Below are 23,933 nucleotides of genomic sequence, written 5' to 3'. Positions count from 1 at the left end.
TTTCCAATACACTCAAATCACCAGACACACCAAGGCTCATAGTACGTCAGAGTTTACCCGTGAACACTTAGAAAACTGAAAAATATTAGTGACAAAGTAATGTTGAATTGTAAAAAGTGCCACTTTGTGCCAGTGGGGAACTTGGAGGCCTGTTAAATTAGGGTTTTCAGTAAAGGGGGATAGTCATGGAACTGTGGGGAAAGTCTTGGTAAAAGAGCACAAGTTGTCAGAAAATTCTATCAAGAGAATGTCAGAGAAAGATTCTTCATAAAAAGACAGAAGAGGTGATAATGGTACTGTTTGTGCTATGGGTCACGGGAGAGCTCTTCCTCTGCTAGAAGCAACTGTCTGTGAAAGCTGGCCATCCCTTCTCCCTACTGCTTGTCCTGTCTCCTTGACTACAATTCATCTTGCTTTAGGAAGCCATGTGGCCATAATACTTATCATCCTTCGTTATAATTATTCCCAGTTAATTGAATTTTCAGGGCTGTTTTAAATAAGGTTGTTTTGTTATTGAGCTCATTTTCATTGCAAATTTTATTTCATTAATATAATCATGCTAATAGAAAAATATTAGACACTTTGTTGTGCTTGTAGTATATATATTTTTAAATTGATTAGTTTTATTTTAATAATGAAAATTTAATAGCAATATGATATATTACATTGGCTGAACCTTTCATGTAGTTTTTGGGTTGATTTTAAAAATTTCTTAGTAAATCAAGTTTTTTTTTAATTGCTGTCTTCATTGTTTACTTAAGATTCAATTTAGATTTGTGGGTTCAATATTTGCTTTAGGTTTTTGAGTGCTTTCTGCACTACACAAACAATTATTTTAGGAGCTTAATGGTAAATGCTTTAGGAAGCTAATCTGTTATGAAAACCTGAATGATTAACTTTGGCATTTCTTTACTTTTTGGAAGATAAGGCAATTCTTTTGACTGAGTCATTGAAAGCTTGTTTTACTTGCTTATTCCTTAAGGTATAGATGAAGGGGTTTAGCATAGGAGCAATGGAAGTCGTGAGGACTATCACCCCCTTATTAATAGCCACGGAGTCCTTTGCTGAAGGCTTGACATAGATGAAAATGCAGCTGCCATAGGTGATAGAGACCACAATCATGTGGGAAGAACAGGTAGAAAAGGCTTTTTTCCTTTGCTGGGCAGAAGGGAATCTTATGATGGTCTTGATTATACATATATAGGAGAGAGCTACACAAAGAAGGGTGGTGATAAAGGTCAACACAGCACAGCCTATAACCATCTGCTCAATGACCCACGTGTCTGAGCATGAAATTTTCAGGAAGGGAGACACATCACAAAGAAAGCTATCAATAACATTAGAATCACAGAATTCCAGATTTTGGCTAAGGCTAAATGGTGGGAGTATGATCAATAGGCCAGCTATCCAACAGCAGAGGATGAGTCTTCTGCAGGTTCTGTTGCTCATGATGGTGGTGTAATGGAGGGGTTTGCAGATGGCCACGTATCGGTCATAAGACATGGTGGCCAGGAGAAAAAACTCAGTTACTCCAAAGAGATCAGTAAAAAATGCTTGAATGGCGCAAGCACAGTAGGTAATAGTCTTGTCACCTGTTGATAGGTTGTACAAGTATCTAGGAATACAAGCTGATGTGAAAAAGATTTCTAAGAAGGAAAAATTTTGTAGGAAAAAGTACATTGGTGTTTTAAGATGAGGATTCATTAGTGTGAGTGAGATAATTGCCATGTTCCCAGATATACTCAGTAAGTAGGTAAAAAACAAAAAAATGAAAAGTAGACTCTGAATTTGTGGATCATCTGTTAGTCCCAGGAGAATGAAGGTTGTTGTCGTATGATTTCTCATAACTGATTTCAGTTCTTGGTCTAGTCTTCGTGAGGAAAATCAGGTATTTTGTTAGAATATAGGGATGCTAAAGTTCATAGTGATAAACGTTAAGAAGCAAACTCAAATACTGGTTCACACGAATTTTATTCTTTAACTCGGTAATTAATATTGTAAATAATCTCATGGGCTTTGTAAGTTTTCATCTTTGAAAGAGCTATTTCTTATAGCTCAGTTTAACTGTGCCACAGTGCAATAATTTGTAGATTCTACCTCTTCATTGCATTTTCCAAAATTTCTTTAAAAATTTTTGTCCATATTCTGAGTTGTTTTTTTTTATTGATGATGCATTCAGTATTAAGGTTTTCTTTTATTCCCAATGCATTATTCTCTATTTTGAAATTGAAATTTAAAGTTTGATAATAACTTCACATCTGGTTTGTAGATTGATCCTTGATAAAACAATTACATAGCAAATAATTTAGACTTGCTATTGAGTCTTACCAAAATCCACAATCAGTTATAATTTTATGTCCATCCTCTGTAACAAAATAATGTTTTTGTCATTTTGTATATAAAATGCATATTTAAAAAATTAAAAAAAACCCTATGCTCATGGCTCTTATACAGTTCAGGTTTTTAAAAGTTATTTGTATGTTTTGCATTAAAGGAAAATGTTTGCTACTGAATTAAGTCATACCACAGAATTGCCACATTTTTTGTTGACATCCATTACCAAAGTGACAAGTTGCTTCTATTCTTGTATCATCTGTGATGTAAATGAGTAGTTGAAATTCACTTTGCTTCCTTGAGATAGCTGTCATTCAAGATAATGAAATCACAGGTCAACTTTGCAGTACTGAGTTTGAGTCAATAGCTCCTTTATCATTTTCCCCTTTCCATTATCACAAATTAATTACAATATCCATCAATTAAATGTTTCCAATGAGTGTCTTTAGGTTTTACTATTTTCCTACATCAGTGAATGAAAGTAGATTTCCTTGGTGGATTCCAATGATATAGTTTCAAGAATGGATTCAATGCATTGATTAAAATATTCAAAGCATTGATTAAAATATTCTCTTCTTACTAGGATGGGTACAGAGTCAACTTGGATCATGTGTCAAGTTTTCATGTTTATGTCACTTTCTCAGAGAAGTATAATTATCAAGGATCTTGATTTTCTTGAGAGCTGGAACTCTGGAAGACAATAGATTTTTTTAAGAGACAATTTCAGTGGATCATATTAAAATGTAGCACTAACCATCTCAGTAATCCATCTACCTTCTTTGAACACATTTTCTTCAGCTCACAGCTACCAAATGCTTATGGCGTTAAACACAGCCCTGCACACTTTGTAAAACATTAGAGAATCTCATAATATAATTATTTTATAAAATTGTAAATACCATGAATCTATGAGAACATCTTTTCTACATTGTCAGTGTCAAGTTTTGGCAAAACAATTGACTGTAAACTGTGACTAACAAATCATTTTTATTTTCCATTTACAATTTATGCAAATATATCTAATAAGATGATATCATCTAAGGTCCTCTTTAGTTTGTGGGTGTAACACATGATGCTATGAAATGACAATAAGTTATGTGACATTTTGATGACTCTCTAAACAACTGCTATTAATGACCAAAATATATCCAGTGATAGTGCTCTCATGCTTTTTAAAATTAGCCATAGATTTTGTTTACTCTGCAACCTAAAAACTGTTAACAACACAAAACTGAAAATGAAGGTGTTGTTAAGACTTTTGTGTCACCTTGGGCTAACTCTTGCTAAACATGTTCACAGGGAGCCTGGGAATTCATGAAGTTTTCTATTAGAAATATACTACAAAGTGTTCCCTCAATGAATGTTCTATTGTCATACATCTAGGCAATATATTTTCTTAATTATTCTCTAATGTTTCTATTATTGGAATGAAAAAAAATTTCCAAAGTGAATAATGTTAGTGACAATCTGGTAGAAAAATCTAATGTCTGAAACTCTGGGCTGAGAGATATTTGTAATCTATAATTATTATATTATAATATGATATTTGTAATCTATAATTAAGTTAAAGATCACAGAATCTTTTATAACACTGGTTGAAAAGTTAGGAATGGATCTTCTGTGTATTGGAAATTTAAAAAGAATCTAACAGTCAATAGTCATTATGTATCCTCAGAGGAAGTCATCAGTGTCATCTGCCACTGACTGGAAGAACAAAATTTTAAAGTACCAATCTAATTATTTTCACTTGTTTTTATAAGATTTAGGGCAATTGGAAAGTATAAGACCTTAAATTTCTTTTACGTGTTTTATCATATGGGTAATTTATGAAGTTGAAAAATTTGTCTGAGAAGTGAAGATGGAAAAAGAATATAAAATTAGTAGTTAATATTTCATAACATACAGTTTTATATTTTCTGCAGATATATCTAAATATATTATAAATAGTACTCATAGAAATGCAAACATTAAAAACAAAACTAATGCAATTTAAAGTGTAATTTTTCATATGCTATTTACTTTAAAACACTTCATGAATCTATTGTAAAATGTGTTTGATACCTGCTCAGCTTAGCCATAATACCCAAATCAAGAAATACTATGATACCTGGTTTCTCTTACCTGTCTTAGATAGCTCATCTTCCACTCATGATTGCCATTCATACTTCTTCAGTCTTTCAGTGACATACTAATTTTTAAGGATGTTATATTCTCAGTTTGCATCAATAGCTCTTCCACAATTTTTAACAGCAGTCAACTCATTACATTGTAATCTCAAGCACTTTTAATCCTGAATTAGTATGTTTAGGGTTTGAGGTTGGTTTATGTCAATGAATGAAAAGAATATTCCTGGGAGACTCCAATTAGACTGTAATGTGAATAGTTTTCTGTGTTTAAATTATTTCTTTCCTTTAGAATAAGGAGAGGTTAGTTACCAGATATGTCCAGTCTCCAGGAAAATCTGCAGAATATATAGTCACAAAAATAGAAAAAGAAGATAGCTCCTGGAATTTCTGGGGAGTCCCATGACATTTCCAAGGATTATAGGGAAAAATAGGTCAAATTGATGTGGACTGAAGGATCATACATTTACACTGTATGTATAGCTCACCTATCCCTCTGCCAAGCCTTTTACTTCAGCTCTCTGGCATTTAGTTCAATATGTAAAAAACATACACCTGCAGTTCTGCCCACCCTGCGTAGAATCCCTTGTTTTAAAATGTCTGCTTTCCAATCCTTAATGGTCTTTCTTGTACAGAATATCAAGAGCCAAAGTTTGAGAGAATTACTGAAACTGAATTCTGACATTTCTATTTTCTTTATGTATGTAAAAGGTTAAAACAAATTAATGCTGCAGATGCCATATAGTATATCAACTTTTAGTTAGTGCATCATATTTAGAAGTGATTTTTCCATATAAACATACATTGCTTTCATTTGGAAGAGAAAGATGAGTTCTTGTTAGATAAAAGTGAGGTAACAATCTAGATAATACTCATTATGTATCATCTTGGCTAAGCTGTGTTTTCAAAGGTTGCACTTTCTACAAAAAATATAACTTAGATATAAATTTAATTCTTTTACAATATTTCAAATAGTTATACACACCATATGATATAGATAAATGTATATAAAATCTATTTCTCTGATGAAATACTGATACAATCTCAAAAAAGAATAGAGGTACAATTATAGAAGTTGTACTTACTCTTCTGAAAGTCCACATTAGATTCCACTGGATGTATAACAGCAGCTTTTCTGCAGATGTTGAGGAGGAATGGATCTCGTTAGTGGAGGCTGTGTTTGAACTTCTGGCTGCTCTTGCTGTGGACAGCTGATCCTCCTATTAGTGCTCTGGAATGCCTTTTGTCTCTGAGATTTTCAAATCTAACACATTGCCAATATTTTCTCATTACAGATTTCATCCATTTTAAAATGCTCTAGGTTTAAGAATCTATGGTACTCAAAAGTTTTGGGAATATGAAGAGCTCTTCTGGTTTTGAAAGAGTTGGTAATTCTGATTCCTATGGATGGGGTGAGAAGTTTTTACAATTACAAGATTATCATTTGTTTTATTTGCCAAAGTTGAAGTGAGATGAATAAACAAAAGGGACCTTGGTGACCCAATTTCAAAAATCACTAATGAAACTTCACTATAATGAACTTGGCAGGAATCCTGAAAAATACAGTACTGAAGGCAGTGTCCTCTGAGAAACAGAGACAACAATCATGACCAACATATAACACCGAAAGCCAGATGGTTAGGTACATGTCTGTCCCTCTGATATCTGTTCCACCTCCCCTATGGTGGATGATGATTGGGACTTTGTTTTCTTAATTATTACATTTTTTCCATAGAAGCTTTCCTTCCCTTACACACTGTGGATATCACTTTTTCCTTTAACCAGATTGTTTTTGGTTATCAAATTTTAAATTTTATTCTAATTTGTTATATATGACAGCAGAATGCATACTACATTTTTAATTAAAATAAGTAAAAAATTCAGATAGTCACAATAAGAAAATATATCAACAATCACAAACTTTTACAGTTTCTATAATTTCCAACTTTTCCTACACACAAATAACTACATCTTACATTTGTATTCCCTATGATTTAAATATTCCTTATATAATTTTAAACTTGTTTCATCATGAAATATTAATATACAAGTATTTTAAGACAATAATATTAGAAGGTATCATCATTTTTGATATTCTTATAATAAGATTCCTTCAGTTTTTCCATGCCATTCCCAATTCTTGAACATGCCTTGAAGCTGCTTATTATTATCAGATAGATGGGTGCATATAAATATATTTCATGATTGAATAAACTGTTTTCCAGAAATTTAGTTTTCTTGCAAATCATCCTTTTATGACCACTTTTGCAAGCTTACAATGACTACATTTATACCACCAGAAATAAAGCACATCCACACTCCAAGGCTTCTGCATCAGATTATCAAAATTTTCTCCAAAAGGTCATACAGATTTATACATCTAATTATACTTCATGACATACTCCTGTTTCAACACTGAGTTAAACACTGTATATTCTTCTTTTTTATTTTCAAGTCAATAAACTCTTTTCAACTATGTTTTTTTTGATTTATTTTTTTTTAAAAAATTAGTTACACATGACAGTACAATGACCTTGACATATCATACATTTGAATCAGGTGTGATATGATATCTCATTTTTTTTCTGAGTATACAGGTTGCAGAATCACATTGGTCATACATTCACATATATACACTATGTTTAAATATTTTTTCTCTAATTGTTACTGGTCTTTAAATTTGCGTATATTACTTAAAAAATTATGATTTCTCCTATTAGTCCTTGGGAATTGTTCTCATAGTTTTAACTTATTTTATATTTATACTTATTTAAAAAAATATTCTATTGTATATTTCAAATTGTTATCGACAAACTCACTAATCGATAAGTTTGATTCTACTATTAGTGCTATTGAAAATACATTTCAAACTATATCAAATATTGTATTTGATATAGTCATTGAGATAAAATATTTTTCTACTTTAATATCTTTCTTTTATTAATTATTTATTTTATTTCCTTTTAATAATTTATTTTACCTTTATTATTTATTTCACTTTATAATACTTTTGTTATTAATAAAATATGGTGAATTATTAATAAAATGTGGTGAATTATATATTTCATTTTAAATGTACAACCAGTATTATATTCTGTTGACAAATTCAAATGTGTTATATTAACCTTTTATATGTTCTGGATTCAATTAGTTAATTTTCTAATATTTTATTTAGGATGTAGTATTTATGATCATAAGAGATTGTTCATTAATTTCCTTTAACTGTCCTAACTAGGTTTCTGTATCAAAAGTACTGTGAGATTTTAAACTGAGTGGTTTTATTTTTTTTCTCTTATTTTTTGAGGATTTAATGTAAGATAGATGATACTTAGAGTAATCTATTTGGAGTGCCATTTGGTCTTGGAGCTTATATTGTGGAAAAGTTTTTAAATATAGCTGCATTTGCTTTTCATAAATTTGGATTTAACAAAATTTGAATTAATATTGTATTGTATGAGTTGTAATTTTCTAAGAGATGCCAGTCAAATATATGTCTAAATTCATTTGCATGAAGTTTTAGACTATAATCTCATTTCTTCTTAATGATCCTAAGATCTGTAGGATATTTGGAACTTTGTTAAAAATAAGAAGACACTCTATGGGTTTATCTTCGAAATTTCTTTTCTGTTCCATTGACCTATTCTTTAATCTTGATGCAAATACTGGCTTGATTACAGTAGTTTTATAAATTTTAAAGTCAGGTAGTTTTTGTCCCTAATATTGTCCTTTCTCAAAGCTGTTTTGACTACTCTACATCCTTTGCAACTACATGTACATTTTAGAATCATCTTGTTGACTTTTACAGAAAAATCTTGCTGAGATTTTGGTAGAGATTATATTGAAACTATAGAAAAAATGCAGGTAAAATTGATATCTTAACAATAGTGAGTGAATCTATGAGTATAGTTTATTTCTTCATTTATTTAGGTTTTCTTTAATTTTCATCAGTCATGTTTTGTAGCTTTCCGTGTATACATATTACATGACTTTGGGCAGATTTAGCCCTAAGTGTTTTATATTTTTGCAGCAATTTTGGTACTATTGTTTAATAATTTTAATTTTTAGTTATTTGTTGCTAATGTTTAGAAATAAAATTCATTTTTTACATGTTGATCTTATATTTCACACTTGAAAAGTTTACTTTTGGTTCTAGTAGTTTTTGTTATTTATTTATTTTTATTTTATTTTACTTTTTTGTATTGGGGATTGAACTCAGGGAAGCTTTCCACTGAGCTATGTCCCTTGCCTCAGCACCCCCCCCACACACACACACTTTTTTTTTTTTTTTTGAGACAGGGTCTTGCTAAATTGCTTTGGGCTGGCCATTGGGTCTGGCTTATCTTTAGTATTTTTTAAACAGATTCCAGATAATTTTCTACATAGATATTCTTGTGGTCTTCAAATAAATTTGGACTCCTTTCTTCCTTTCTATTCTGGATGTCTAATTATAATTATCAGAATAATTATTATTAGATTTTGCTTTATTTTATGTTTAAAATCTCCAGTATAGTTAAAGAGATGTGGTAAGAGAGGATGTCATTATATTGTGTATTGTATTTTAGAATGAAAGCCATCCATTTTCTCACATTTTACTATTAACAAAGTCAGTATATAAATTCTTTTCTCAATTTTGGTTATGCTTTCTTATTTTTTCAGGTTCTTCAAAAATAATTACACTTCATATAATTTCTTTACACATTTATTAAATTTGCTAGCTTTGAATATGTTCAGAAAAACATAATATTTGTGTCAGTGTTGTTGCTGGATCATGATAGCACCAATGACATAGATACCCATTATTGATTCATCAGATTTATTCTTTAATGAAGAATATGTGAAGTAGAGATAGAGGTACAGATTTAGACTTAGCAAAATTTGTATTTGGAAAAGTTTCAAGATCTTTTGTCCTTTTTTCTCTAATTAGATGGATCTATGAGCTATACCATTTATACCTGAGTCAACAAGATGTTGTGTAAGGGTCTGGCGAATCGTTGATGTAAGGGTCCGGCGAATTGTTGGAGAAAGAGACCACAAGTGACCAGCTTCATGCAATGAGCAGGAGGGAGTTTATTGAAGAGGATCCTAATTCGGCGTGCTGAGGTTCCAGGCTCACTCAGGAAGATAGAGCAGCCCAGAGCCCAGAGCAGAGGTCAAGCAGAGCTTAAGTACACTTTTTGGGGAGGGTGGGGGGGTTGTATACATCAGAACAAATCATCATGAGGCACGGGAAAATTGAACAACAACTCTGAGACATGATTAGCACATTCATTGGCGGGAACAGAGCTGGCGGGAGTGATTGGTCACTCCTAAATGGGGTACACATTCAAACTGATTGGTTCGGGCCCTGTGACAAACTGCACAGGGCCCTAGGCTAAATGGCCAGTAGGGCGTTGTTTTAACTATCTCAGGAATTTCAGGTACTGGGTGTAGCAGAGGAACTTAACAATACCTAGTCTTTTACATTTTAATTCAAGCTTTGCAGCTTAGAAACTTTTCCTGGTCTTTTACATTTTATTTTTTATTTATTTATTTATTTATTTTTACTGAGATAATAACATTTAATTTCTCTACTTTGGCCTTCTTTTTTTTAATTGATTGTTTAAAGCATTACATAGCTCATGATATATCATCTTTCATACATTTGACTCAAATTGTGTTTTGAACCCCATTTTCACCCCAAATACAGATTGCAGAATCACATCTGTTACATATTCACTTTTTTACATAATGCCATATTAGTGACTGTTGTATTCTGCTACCTTTCCTATTCCCTACTATCCCCCCTCCCCTCCCTTCCCCTCCCATCTTCCCTCTCTACCTCCCCTGCTGTTGTTCAATTCTCTCCCCTTTTTTTCCCTCCCCCTTGTGCCTCATGACCTCTTATAATTTTATGTATCATTGAAGGTCTCCTACTATTTCCATATGCTTTCCCTTCTCTCTCCGTTTCTCTCCCCCCATTCGTCTTTGTTTACTGTAGTCTTTTCCTCATGCTCTTCCTTCCTGTTCTGTTCTTAGTTGCTCTCTTTATATCAAAGCAGACATTTGGCATTTGTTTTTTAGGGCTTGGCTAGCTTCGCTTAGCATAATCTGCTCTAATGCCATCCATTTCCCTGCAAATTCTATGATTTTGTCATTTCTTAGTGCTGCATAATACTCCCTTGTGTATAGATGCCACATTTTTTTATCCATTCATCTATTGAGGGGCATCTAGGTTGGTTCCACAGTCTAGCTATTGTGAATTGTGCTGCTATAATCATTGATGCAGCCGTATCCCTATAGTGCGCTCTTTAAGGTCCTCAGGGAATAGTACGAGAAGTGCGATACCTGGGTCAAATGGTGGATCCATTCCCAGCTTTCCCAGGAATCTCCATACTGCTTTCCAAATTGGCCTCACCATTTTGCAGTCCCACCAGCAGTGTACAAGTGTACCCTTTTCCCCACATCCCCACCAACACTTATTGTTGTTTGACTTCATAATGGCTGCCAATCTTACTGGAGTGAGATGGTATCTTAGGGTGGTTTTGATTTGCATTTCTCTGATTGCTAGAGATGGTGAGCATTTTTTCATGTAATTGTTGATTGATTGTATGTCCTCCTCTGAGAAGTGTCTGTTCAGGTCCTTGGCCCATTTGTTGATTGGGTTATTTGTTATCTTATTGTTTAATTTTTTGAGTTCTTTGTACATTCTAGATATTAGGGCTCTATCTGAGGTGTGGGGGGTAAAAATTAGTTCCCAGGATGTAGGCTCTCTATTTACCTCTTTTATTGTTTCTCTTGCTGAGAAAAAACTTTTTAGTTTAAGTAAGTCCCATTTGTTTATTCTTGTTATTAATTCTTGGGCTATGGGTGTCCTATTAAGGAATTTGGAGCCCGACCCCACAATATGTAGATCGTAGCCAACTTTTTCTTCTATCAGACACAGTGTCTCTGATTTGATATCTAGCTCCCTGATCCATTTTGAGTTAATTTTTGTGGATGGCAAGAGAAAGGGATTCAATTTCATTTTGTTGCATATGGATTTCCAGTTTTCCCAGCACCATTTGTTGAAGATGCTATCCTTCCTCCATTGCATGCTTTTAGCCCCTTTATCAAATATAAGATAGTTGTAGTTTTGTGGGTTGGTTACTGTGTCCTCTATTCTGTACCATTGGTCCACCTGCCTGTTTTGGTACCAGTACCATGCTGTTTTTGGTACTATTGCTTTGTAGTACAGTTTGACCTCTGGTATCGCTATACCTCCAGATTCACACTTCCTGCTTAGAATTGCTTTTGCTATTCTGGGTCTTTTGTTTTTCCATATGAATTTCATGATTGCTTTGTCTATTTCTACAAGAAATGCCGTTGGGATTTTGATTGGCATCGCATCAAACCTGTAGAGAACTTTGGGTAATATCGCCATTTTGATGATGTTAGTTCTGCCTATCCATGAACAGGGTACATTTTTCCATCTTCTGAGATCTTCTTCTATCTCTCTCTTTAGGGTTCTGTAGTTTTCATTGTATAAATCTTTCACCTCTTTTGTTAGGTTGATTCCCAAGTATCTTATTTTCTTTGAGGATATTGTGAATGGAGTGGTTGTCCTCATTTCCATTTCAGAGGTTTTGTTGCTGATATACAGGAATGCCTTTGATTTATGCGTGTTGATTTTATAACCTGCCACTTTGCTGAATTCATTTATTAACTCTAGCAGCTTCTTTGTAGACTCTTTTGGGTCTGTTAAGTACATTATCATGTCATCCGCAAATAGCGATAATTTTATTTCTTCTTTTCCTATTTTTATGCCTTTAATTTCTTTTGTCTGTCTAATTGCTCTGGCTAGTACTTCGAGAACTAAATTGAATAGAAGTGGTGATAGAGGGCATCCCTGTCTTGTTCCAGATTTTAGAGGGAATGCCTTCAGTTTTTCTCCATTTAGGATGATGCTAGCCTGAGGTTTAGTATAAATAGCTTTTACAATGTTGAGGTAAGTTCCTGTTATCCCTAGTTTTTCCAGTGTTTTGAACATAAAGGGATGCTGTACTTTGTCAAATGCTTTTTCTGCATCCATCAAGATGATCATATGGTTCTTGTCTTTAAGTCTATTGATGTGGTGAATAGCATTTATTGATTTCCGTATATTGAACCAGCCTTGCATCCCAGGAATGAATCCTACTTGATCATGGTGCACAAGTTTTCTGATATGTTTTTGTATTCGATTTGCCAGAATTTTATTGAGAATTTTTGCATCCAAGTTCATTAGAGATATTGGTCTGTAGTTTTCTTTCTCTGAAGTATCTTTGTCTGGTTTTGGGATCAAAGTGATGTTGGCCTCATAGAATGAATTTAGAAGAGCTCCTTCTTTTTCTATTTCTTGAAATAGCTTGAAAAGTATTGGTATTAATTCTTCTTTGAAGGTTTTGTAGAACTCTGCTGTATACCCATCCGGTCCAGGGCTTTTCTTGGTTGGTAGTCTTTTGATGGCTTCTTCTATTTCTTCCTTTGTTATTGGTCTGTTTAAATTGTGTGTGTCTTCCTGTCTCAATCTGGGCAAATCATATGCCTTAAGAAATTTATCGATATCTTCACTATCTTCTATTTTATTGGAATATAGGGTTTCAAAATACTTTCTAATTATCTTCTGTATTTCTGTAGTGTCTGTTGTGATATTGCCTTTTTCATCCCGTATGTTAGTAATTTGAGTTCTCTCTCTTCTTCTTTTCATTAGCATGGCTAAGGGCTTGTCTATCTTATTTATTTTTTCAAAGAACCAACTTTTAGTTTTATCAATTTTTTCAATGCTTTCTTTTGTTTCAATTTCATTGATTTCTGCTCTAATTTTAATTATTTCTTGTCTTCTACTACATTTGCTGTTATTTTGCTCTTCCTTTTCTAGGGTTTTGAGGTGTTGTGTGAGTTCATTTATTTGTTGGTTTTTTCTTTTTTTGAGGTAAGAACTTCAAGAAATGAATTTCCCTCTTAAAACTGCTTTCATTGTGTCCCATAGATTCCGGTATGTTGTGTCTGTATTATCATTTGACTCTAAGAATTTTTTCATCTCCTCCTTTATGTCTTCTATAACCCATTGATCATTCAATAACATATTTTTAAGTTTCCATGTGGTGTAGGATTTTTCCTTCCTTCTTTTATCATTGACTTCCAATTTCATTCCATTATGATCAGATATGGTGCATGGTATTATCTCCACACCTTTATATTTACTAAGAGTTGCCTTATGGCATAATATATGGTCTATCTTTGAGTAGGATCCATGTGCTGCTGAGAAGAACGTGTATCCACTTGATGATGGTTGATATATTCTATATATGTCGGTTAAGTCTAGGTTATTGATTGTGCTGTTGAGTTCTATAGTTTCTTTATTCAGTTTTTGTCTAGAGGACCTGTCTAGTGGCAAGAGTGGTGTGTTGAAGTCACCCATAATTACTGTGTTGTGGTCTATTTGACTCTTGAACTTGAGGAGAGTTTGTTTTATGAACGTTGCAGCTCCATTGTTTGGTGCATACAAATTGATGATTGTTATGTCTTGTTGGTGGATGGTTCCTTTTAACAGTATATAGTGTCCTTCTTTATCCTTCTTGATTAACTTAGGTCTGAAGTTGATTTTATTCGATATGAGTATGGCCACTCCTGCTTGCTTCTGAGGGCCAAGTGAGTGGTATGATTTTTCCCAACCTTTTACCTTCAGCCTGTGTATGTCTTTTCCTATCATATGAGTCTCCTGAAGGCAGCATATTGTTGGATTTGTTTTTTTGATCCAGGTTACTAGCCTATGTCTCTTGATTGGTGAGTTTAGGCCATTAACATTTAAGGTTACAATTGAGATATGATTTGTACTTCCAGTCATGCTTCTTTATTTATTTATTTTAGTTTGGCTAGTTTTACTTTTTGGTTACTTGCCTTCCCCTTTACTGAGATACCTCCTGCTGTTAGTTTTGGGCACTATTTTTCAATTTCTCTTCTTGTAGTGTTTTGCTCAAAATGCTTTGCAGAGCTGGTTTTCTTGCTGCGAATTCTTTTAGCTTTTGTTTATCGTGAAAGATTTTAATTTCATTGTGAAATTTGAAGCTCAGTTTTGCTGGATACAGTATTCTTGGTTGGAATCCATTATTTTTCAGCGTTTGAAATACATTGTTCCAGGATCTTCTCGCTTTCAAAGTCTGTAATGAGAAATCGGTCGTTAACCTAATTGGTTTCCCCCTGAATGTAATCTGCCTCTTTTCTCTCGTAGCTTTTAATAGTCTCTCCTTCTTCTGTACGTTGGCTATCTTCATAATTATATGTCTTGGAGTTGGTCTATTATGGTTTGGAATGTTTGGGGTTCTGTAGGCTTCCAGGATTTGGGAATCCATTCCATCTTTCATCTCTGGGAAGTTTTCTAGAATTATTTCATTTAATATGCTGTCCATTCCTTTGGTTTGAATCTCTGTGCCTTCTTCTATCCCTATGACTCTTAAATTTGTTTTTTTTATGACATCCCATATATCTTGAATAGATTGCTCGTGGGATTTAAGCATCTTTTCTGTGTTGACTATATTCTTTTCAAGTTGATAAACCTTGTCTTCATTATCTGATGTTCTGACTTCTACTTGATCAAGTCTATTTGTAATATTCTTGTTTGAGTTTTTAATTTGGTTTATAGTTTCCTGCAATTCTAGGATTATTGTTTGATTTTTTTTTTTAAGATCTCTATCTCCTGGTAGAGCTCGTTCTTTGCAATTTGAATTTGTGTGTTTAATTCATTTTCAAAATATACTTTTATTTCTTGGACTTGCTGTCTCATGTCTTCTCTAATATTCCTTTCCATTCGAGTTAGGTATACCTTGAGTTCTTTCCCTATCCCTGTTTCTGATGTTTCTATGTCCTCCTGTAGAATTGAGTTGTCTTGCATTGTTTGTAATCCTTTTTTCCCTTGTTTTCTCATGTTGTCCACGTTACTTTCCAGCTCTATTTGATTGTCGTGTTTCTGCTCTCTTCTATAGATTTATTTTGTTTCTGTATTACTCTGATGTCTCTCCTTTGTGTTGTTAAACTATGCCTGCTAAAGTGGATTCCGCTGGGAAGGAATTCCCACATCCGAGCTCCAGTGACGACACTACTCTGTTATGACGGGCCCCAGTCTCCTTGCCGGGGTGTCCTAATGGGGGTGTGTGACTAGACTGTCTCTGTTTGGTTTCAGTTCCCGGTCTCAGCAGGCGGGCGGTCTCCAGCCGCCCAGTATCACAGGCTGAGGGCAGGTGATCAGTCGCCAGCGGGCGGGCGTTCTCCTACCGCCCAGTTACGTGGGCAGTGGGTGAACTGTCGCCGGCGGGCCTGCAGTTTACAGCCGCCCAGTCGCGAGGGCCTTGCCTCTAGTCCCCTGGTTTCTCCTGCTAGTCTTGGTTTCTCCTTCTAGACCAGATTTCCCCTTAGTGATGGTTCTCGGCAGTTCAAACTGTACTCTGGGCCTGCCGTTTGTTGGGTGTGGAGGGTGGCTATTGGGAATCCCGGCACTCTATTGTTTTGTTTCCCTTTTGGGGGATATAACTGTACCGCTTCCTTCCCCGTCTGAAATCCCGTACTCAGCCCGGGGGTCAGTGCGGGCTTGGCTGGCGGGATTCCACTGTGTTGCAGCCGCTTATCTCCCTGCTTGCTAGTTCCCTTCTCTGCGGTGCCACGCCTTCTGTAGCCGCGGGGCAGGCCGCGCGAATCAGACAGCCTGGATCTCCGGGGTCACACAGTTGGCTTTTGGGATCCCCGGCACTCTATGATTTTGATTTTTTCTGCTTGCCCCTCCCCCAGCGCTGGCTAGACAGGTTTTGTTTTGGCTGCTGATGGGAGGGGGGGGTTGAAGGTCAGGTGCCTCTAGTTTCCCCTTAGTCTTTATGCCGGCTCACTCTGATACTTCCTCGCCCGGAAAGTCTAGGAGAGATTTTATGCGAAATCCCCCTATGTATGGGGGCTGAGCTGAGCGACACACACCTGTTTTGTTGTTGCAATCTGTCGGAGAGTGGCGGTGGACACTTCAGCTCTCCAAGATGTTGGCCGCTGATTGCCTTAGTGGAGTGTCCCTTTTGGGGGATGGCACTGTACGGCTTCCTTCCCCTTCTGAAATCCCGAACTCAGCCCGGGGGTCAGTGCGGGCTTGGCTGGCGGGATTCCACCGTGTTGTCGCAGCCGCTTATCTCCCTGCTTACTAATTAGTCCCTTCTCTGTGGCGCCACGCCTTCTGTCCTTTTACATTTTAATTTAGGCTTTGCAATTTAGAAGCTTTACAATGCCCAGTCTTTTACATTTTAATTCAGGCTTTTGCAGCTTAGAATCAGCTTAGAAATTTTACCTTTACAGTTGTTTTAGTGGATAATGTTAGATTTCTCATCCCAAGGATTCTAAATATTTAAAAAAAAATCTTAACAGGTGTTAGATAACCTCATTGGATATTTTCCTGAAAATAGTCTAGGGTGCAGAGTGTTGCAAAGACTATAGTGTTCAAGATTTTGGAATTAATGCATATTTGCTTTAAAAGAAAACACTACATTAGAAATAGAGGTCAAAGATTAAACTCCTTAGACTCTGGGAAATAGTGGAGATTATGGAATTTCAATTGTGGTATTTTTACCATGTGAAGTAGTAGAATAAGAGGAGATTCCATGAATGACTGGACAAGAGGTTTGTTAAAATGTTCAATTTTATTTATTTCTCTAAAACTTCTATGTGAATTATTTGGTGTTGAGAGCCACAGTTTAGTCAGAATGACGTCTGGCATTTTGCTAAAGGGAATGGTTGAAAGGTGACCCTGCTCTGGGATTAGGGTGGCTCCAGGGATTAGGGGGGATCCTGGTGGGGGAGGAATAGGGCGGCTCCAGGATTAGGGCGGATCCTGCTGGGATTAGTGCGGAATCTGCTGCCTAGGGCGCCTGCTACTTTGTAGTTCCCCTTGAGTTCTCATGGGGTTCTGGGAGAATTGGCGCGCAGAGCCTGGTGGAGGGAGTGTGTTCCCGGGAAGTGTGTGTAGAATGCCGGTGAGAGTTCGGGAATAGAGAGTTGCTGTTTGAACCTACAAAGCTTTGTGGTGGCTCTATTATTTTGTGCCCAGCCAGACTGGGGCAATGTGGGGTCAGGGATGCAAATAAAGACAAGAAATACAAAGGAACTGTCAGTTCTTTGGTGTATAAGAGAGTGTACCAGTAAAAAAGTGATAGAATATCTATGTGTGAAAAAAAAAAATTTTAAAGACTGTTTATACATTATATCCATCATTAATCATTAAAAGAAGCTAAAAAGAGATGATGTAATAGCTCAGATCTAGCAAAATGGAGAGTAATTAATATTTTCTGTGTTTGAAGAGAAAAATTAGAGGGAATGGTTACTGGAATCTGGAAAAAGTGACTCTTAGCTGTAGGTGAGCTGCTCACAGGATTTTGGTTTTTGGGTGTGGCCAATTGCTGGCAATCCCATTAGGAACAAAGGGGCAAAATAGATATCCAATTTCACTTTTCTTCTAAACTCTGATCTTTTAGTAGGTCTTTCCATTGGCTAACCACACCTTGAATTTATGAAATTCATGGAAGTGAACCTCATAAAAATATTCAAAAAATTTTGGAAGGTCAGGTTCTGGAGTGTCAGGTCATTTGTTTTGGTGCTATTTCATGTTTGGTAAAAACTACTCATTAAAACTTACTGGGAAAATTATAATAAGGCATAGTTCCACCCAACCAACCAGACCCTAAAACATCAAATATGTGTCATTGCTTGAGGTAGTGGTGGTGAGTCTTTACTTTCTCTCTGTTTTTTCCTTCTTCCTTCCTGTATTTTTGAGATCCAAAATACAACTTTCCTATAACATAAACTACATTATAGTGAGGAAGTGTCAATTTGTTCTAAACACATTCCCCATCAGGTAAGTACTTATTTTTTGAATTGTTTTGTGTTACATTTGGTTCTCTTAGTTAAACATTTATAGTAATTTGTAGTTTTGGTTAACCTGGATAGAAGATAAAATTATTATTGTATTTCTTATGAACATTTAGAGATATATTCCAGTAAAGAATATTAGTCTAACAAAGGTTCATTTATATGAAGAGAAAAGAATAAACTGAAAATTGAGCTTTAGGATATTTTGAGAAAATTATCCTGAATTAGAACACAGATGAGGAAGGCATAAAATGGTTTTGTAACTTCAGGAATTTGTTAGGAAATCTCTGGTTCCTTGAAAACTCGATCTTTAGATGTCAGCATTATCCTTTAAATATTTAAATTGATTCACAAAATTGATTTTTAAATATGACAATAAATTTGACAACATATTTGTGATGTCTCTGTATTCTCTTACTTCTTTGAAGGTAACTTAATTCTTTTGAAGGAATCACTGAAAGCTTGTCTCACCTGTTTGTTTCTCAGAGTGTAAATGAATGGGTTCAACATGGGAGCAATGGATGTCATTAGCACTGTCACACCCTTATTGATAGCCACAGATTCCTTTGCTGAAGGTTTGACATAGATGAAGATACAGCTTCCATAGGTGATGGACACCACAATCATGTGAGAAGAGCAAGTGGAAAAGGCCCTTTTTCTTTGCTGGGCAGAGGGGAATCTTAGGATGGTCTTGATGATGTATACGTAGGACAGAACAACGCACAGAAGAGTTGTGATGAAAGATAATACAGCACAGGTTATCACCATCTGTTCTAAAAGCCATGTGTCCGAGCATGAAATCTTCAAGATAGGATATGAATCACAGAAAAAATAATCAATTATATTTGAGTCACAGAATTCTAGATTTAGGATCATGATAAGTGGTGGGAGTATGATCAACACCGCAATGATCCAGCAGCAGAAGACAAGCTTTCCACAGACTCTGCTGTTCATGATGACTACGTAATGCAGGGGTTTGCAGATGGCCACATAACGATCATAGGACATAATGGCCAGAAGAAAAAATTCAGTTACTCCAAATACATCAATAAAAAACACTTGAATGACACAAACATTATAAGTAATGGACTTGTCACCTGTTGCTATGTTATATAAGTATCTAGGAATACAAGCAGATGTAAACAAGATTTCTAATAAAGCAAAATTCTGTAGGAAAAAGTACATGGGTGTTTTAAGATGGGGATTCAATAAAGTGAGGGATATGATGGTCAGATTCCCAGTTATACTCAAAATGTAAGTGAGAAATAGAAACACAAAAATTAGACCTTGAACTTGAGGATCATCAGTCAGCCCTAGCAAAATGAAGGTGGTTATGGTCTTGTTTGCCATCATTGAATCCAACTTTCCTTCATATTTTCAGGAAAAATTCAGAGACATTTCAAGGGAATACAATGTTATCAAAGGTGAATAGTGCAATTTTCCTTTCTTATTAGGATATAGAGAGTCACCAGAGGCTGTTACTGTCACTTCAGCAACCCAAACGATAAGGTTAGCTACAAAATAATTGTTTTAATAAATCATATCAGAGTTCTGAAGAGTCAAAGAAGCCTGAATGCAATAACTATGTAAGATAGTAAATCCTTCACAGGGGAGAAATGACTCTTAACTGCACTTATTTGAGGCTGAGGAGATGAAGGTGAAGGAATTTACCGTAAATAGGAGTAAAAATAAACTACCTAAATCTTTAATGAACTTTTAGCAGCTGCATTTGGATTTCTGTCACAGATTTTTGAAGATTATCCACTTTTCCTCAGGTCCTTATAAGGTACTTGGTAAAGTATTTTAAAGCTCATGAGAAAGTACAGATATTGTCGCAAGTACCTGTAAGATATTCTCTTAATATATTCCAAACAGAAGTATAAGGATGAGGCAGAAAAAGTGAGAAAAATATTCCTCCAAAACATTCCAGATATACTCATAGGATAACAGTAACCAATCTGCAATGTCTAGGGGCTGTCTAATAGGGTAAGAAAAAAATCTCCTAGGATCCAGAATACTGGAAGTATATTGAAAAGCAGGGAACTTAACAGCATGAAGAAGATAAAATGGTATCCTCATGATGCTGAAAGGAACAAGAACAACAAAAAGCATCAACTTAAAATTCTTTATACAGCAACCATTTGTTAGAAGCAAGCATCTGCAAAATAAGAATTCTTATGCATAAAACTGTAATAAAATATTTACAGAACAGCTGAATTTAAATGAATGTTCAATCATCAAGAATGAAAATAATAATTGCTGCTGATAATGTGAGGAGAAAGGTCCATTGTTGGTGGGAATGTAAATTAGTACAATCACTTTGGAAAGCAGTATGAAGATGCCTCAAAAAACTAGAACCACCATATGACTTAGCTATTCCATTCTTTGGTATTTATTTGAAAGAAATAAACATGCTATAGTGAATCATGCATACCAATGTTTATAGCAGCACAATTCACAATTGCCAAATTATAGAATCAGTCTAGGTTTCCACCAATGGATGAATGAATACAAACCATTTCTTGGATGCCTGTAAGTAAGGATAGTACCCAACTCACAAATACTGCTTTTTCCTATACATAAATATGTATGATAAAGTTTAATTCATAAAAAAGAAAAAAAGTAGGTGGAATTCCATGAAAACAGAAGAGAGGCCAGTGGAGTAGAAGAAGGAGATTGAGGAGGGAGAAGAGGGGACCAAAAAAAAGGGAGGAACTGTGTAATGAATCTGATCAACTTTTCCCATGCATATACATGAATATACCACAGTAAATGCCACCTTTATGTATAGCCACAATGCACGAATTTAAATCTATAAATCTATAAATAAAAAGGGTTGTTTTATAACTTAGGCACAGTAGAACACCAATGACAGTAACTAATAACATGATAGAACAATTATAACAATATATTTTCATAAAGTTGTTTAAAGCTTATTTATTTCTGGAATTGTCCATTTAATACTTTGAAATCGCAGCTGACTATAGGTAACTAAAACCACTTTAAAGCAAAACTGTGAAGGGGTGGAGCAGGTGAAACACTCACATGTCCATAACACACACAGAAATTGTTCCAATGCATCATGAAATGCTTAGTACTTAATGGAAGAGCAAGGTAATAATTATGTACCTCTTCCTGCTTTGTCTGCAAACTATAGAGTCCATCCTTTCTACATTTGCATCTCCAAGTGTGTGTCATTTACATAATGAAGGCAGAGATGAAGAATTTTTTTTTTCAGTTCTGAGTTTTGGTCAATAGCTGTTCTGTACACTCTTCCTTAGCTATCAGAAATTGGCCACGAGTGCAGGTAATTAAAAGTTTTCAGTCTTGAATCAGACTAATGGTGGTTTGAGTATTTTACAGAAGTCATTTTAAGTATCTTTTTATTAGTGAGGTAGGTTTATGGCAATTCCAACCATGTGATAGTTTCCATAGTTAAACATTAAGGTCTTACCTTCACCATCATAGAAGGGAAGGGTCACTGAGTTGCTTGAGAAGGTATTCAAAATAATGATCTTAAGGAAACTAATTGAGATACAAGAGACTTTAATGAAGACATAGATATCATTAAAAAATCAAGCAGAAATCTTGGAGCTGAATAGGGAATGAAATAAAAATATACAATAGAGTGCTTCAATATCAGACTAGATCAAGCAGAAGAAAGACTTTTTGAACTTGATAGGTTTTTGACATTATCCACTCAGAGATGTAAAATAGAAAGTGAAGAAGAGTAAACATACCTTATAAGACTAATAAGACTCATTAAACAAAGTCAACACTCACAGAAATTTTACATATTCATGGAAAGCCATATGATTTACTTTTAATGTGAGATTTCTTTTTCACCATTGAGACAAGAGTTTTTTTTTTTTTAAAGGAGCAACACTTTTCTGGTGATATCTGGGACACCCAAGAGTGTTGATTCACTAGGGTTCAATCACAATACATCACACTCAATTGTAGTAAAAAACCAGTTCTGCAGCCTGTTTACCATCCCTTGTTTCCTTTTTCCTTAACTGGCAGACTCCTGTGCTTTACTGTAATTCCCCAGTCAAGCTTGCACACTTAGGGCAGTATTCAGCATTCTGAAAATATTTTCCTAATTACTAATATTATGCAGTCTTCTTTTTTTGATGGCATATTTACTGTCTTTATCAGTAATATTTAACACTCAACAATCAGTGAACAATCTAAAGTTCATTGCCTAGGCTCAATTTAATACTATATAGTATTAAAGACAGTCTTACTAGGTATTACAAAAGAGAATACATAATTAATACCTCTGTGTTACTGATTTGTTTATCTTTTCTTTAAACAGTTTTTCAAGACATTTTAATGAGATAAGGTTATCCAATGTATTATTAATTTTGGTGGAGTTACTGATGTATATGTGTATGTGTTTTTAGCTTTAGATTGCAAAATCTCTACATGAAATCATATGAAATTTAGATACTGCTCTTGACATAAAAACTATCCCCTCAGTGATTATAATCTATATGAGAGCATGCTATTTAAAAATGTGTCCCATAAATAACTTAGGTTCCTTTATAACATATTCAATTTAGCACTCACATCTATTATTTTTCTGAATTTCTTTAATTTTATTTAAAAATTCAAATATATTTTTAAGAGATACACGCAAATACAAAAATTGCATATATTAATGGGGTGACATGAAGGTTTTGAAATATTTATGTATGTAATGTTCAATCAGGTTAATATATGTATCTTCTAAAACATTTATTTATTTTTACAAAGTTTTTATTATTATCAAAATTATTCATAATAGTGGGGTTCATTGTGACATATTTATAGGTGCATATAACATAGTTTACTCCATTTTACTCCCTAGTGCTTCCCTTTTCCCTCTCTTCTTCTATTTCCTAATCTCTGTCCTCTAATCTATTGATCTCTCTTGTATTTATTTATTTTAAATTGGTATATTATAATTATAAATAAAAGATTCATTGTGATATATTAACATATGCACATAGAATTTTTTTTTGTGTGTGTGTGTTACTGGAAATTGAACCCAAGGCCTTGCGCATGATAGGAAAGTGCTCTACCTCTAAGCTATGCCCCTTCACAGTTCTTATTTTGATAGAGGCAAATGCAATCTATTTTGAAGTAGAATTGTGATCAATTTTTTCACAGAGAAAATTGTTGAAGTAAGACATTTTCATGCTTATGTGTTGGACTATCATTCACAAAAATGTTTGGTAATTTAACTATCAAAATTTTTAAGGCTATCATTCAAAATGAAGGTATTGTTCAGACTTGTAAGTTTCCTTACTCAGCCATTCACTTAAGAAAGTCCCAGTCAGGCCTAGGAATGCATAAATACTTCAGAGTTTTTATTTAGTAATTGCAAAAATTTTCCCTTTATTGACTGCAACTAAATACCTGCAAACATTTTCTTATATTCTCCATAATTTAAAAGAATATATATTGTGAAGAGCTGAAGGCATTATAAACTCTCGATTGGTAAATGTTGATATTATTGCCACATCAATTTAAACATTTGCTTTATTTGTTAGCTTTGATAATAAAATCTCACATAGGGTAGAAATATCTAATTCAAATGATTTT

The 23,933-nt window shown here is 34.5% G+C and overlaps 2 protein-coding genes across 2 annotated transcripts; both read right to left on the bottom strand.

The window, feature by feature from the left end:
• Nucleotides 1-909: 909 nt before the first annotated feature.
• LOC308658857 (olfactory receptor 6C2-like) lies at nt 910-1,845 on the bottom strand (the record flags this gene model as incomplete). Its single annotated transcript, XM_081311772.1, has 1 exon — nt 910-1,845. The coding sequence occupies one exon, from the start codon at nt 1,843-1,845 to the stop codon at nt 910-912; it is 936 nt and encodes a 311-aa protein (XP_081167898.1).
• A 16,913-nt stretch (nt 1,846-18,758) lies between these two features.
• On the bottom strand, nt 18,759-19,697 carry LOC308658836 (olfactory receptor 6C2-like; the record flags this gene model as incomplete). The annotated part of the gene is made up of 1 exon (XM_081311755.1): nt 18,759-19,697. One exon carries the CDS (start codon nt 19,695-19,697, stop codon nt 18,759-18,761), a length of 939 nt encoding a protein of 312 aa, XP_081167881.1.
• Between the last annotated feature and the right edge of the window lie 4,236 nt (nt 19,698-23,933).

This window comes from Spermophilus citellus (genome assembly GCF_964194105.1).
Source record: "Spermophilus citellus genome assembly, chromosome: 10".
In the NCBI taxonomy this organism is placed as follows: Eukaryota; Metazoa; Chordata; class Mammalia; order Rodentia; family Sciuridae; genus Spermophilus; species Spermophilus citellus.
The sequence above is the reverse complement of the archived record's forward strand: the minus strand, read 5'-3'. Positions and strand labels throughout refer to the sequence as shown.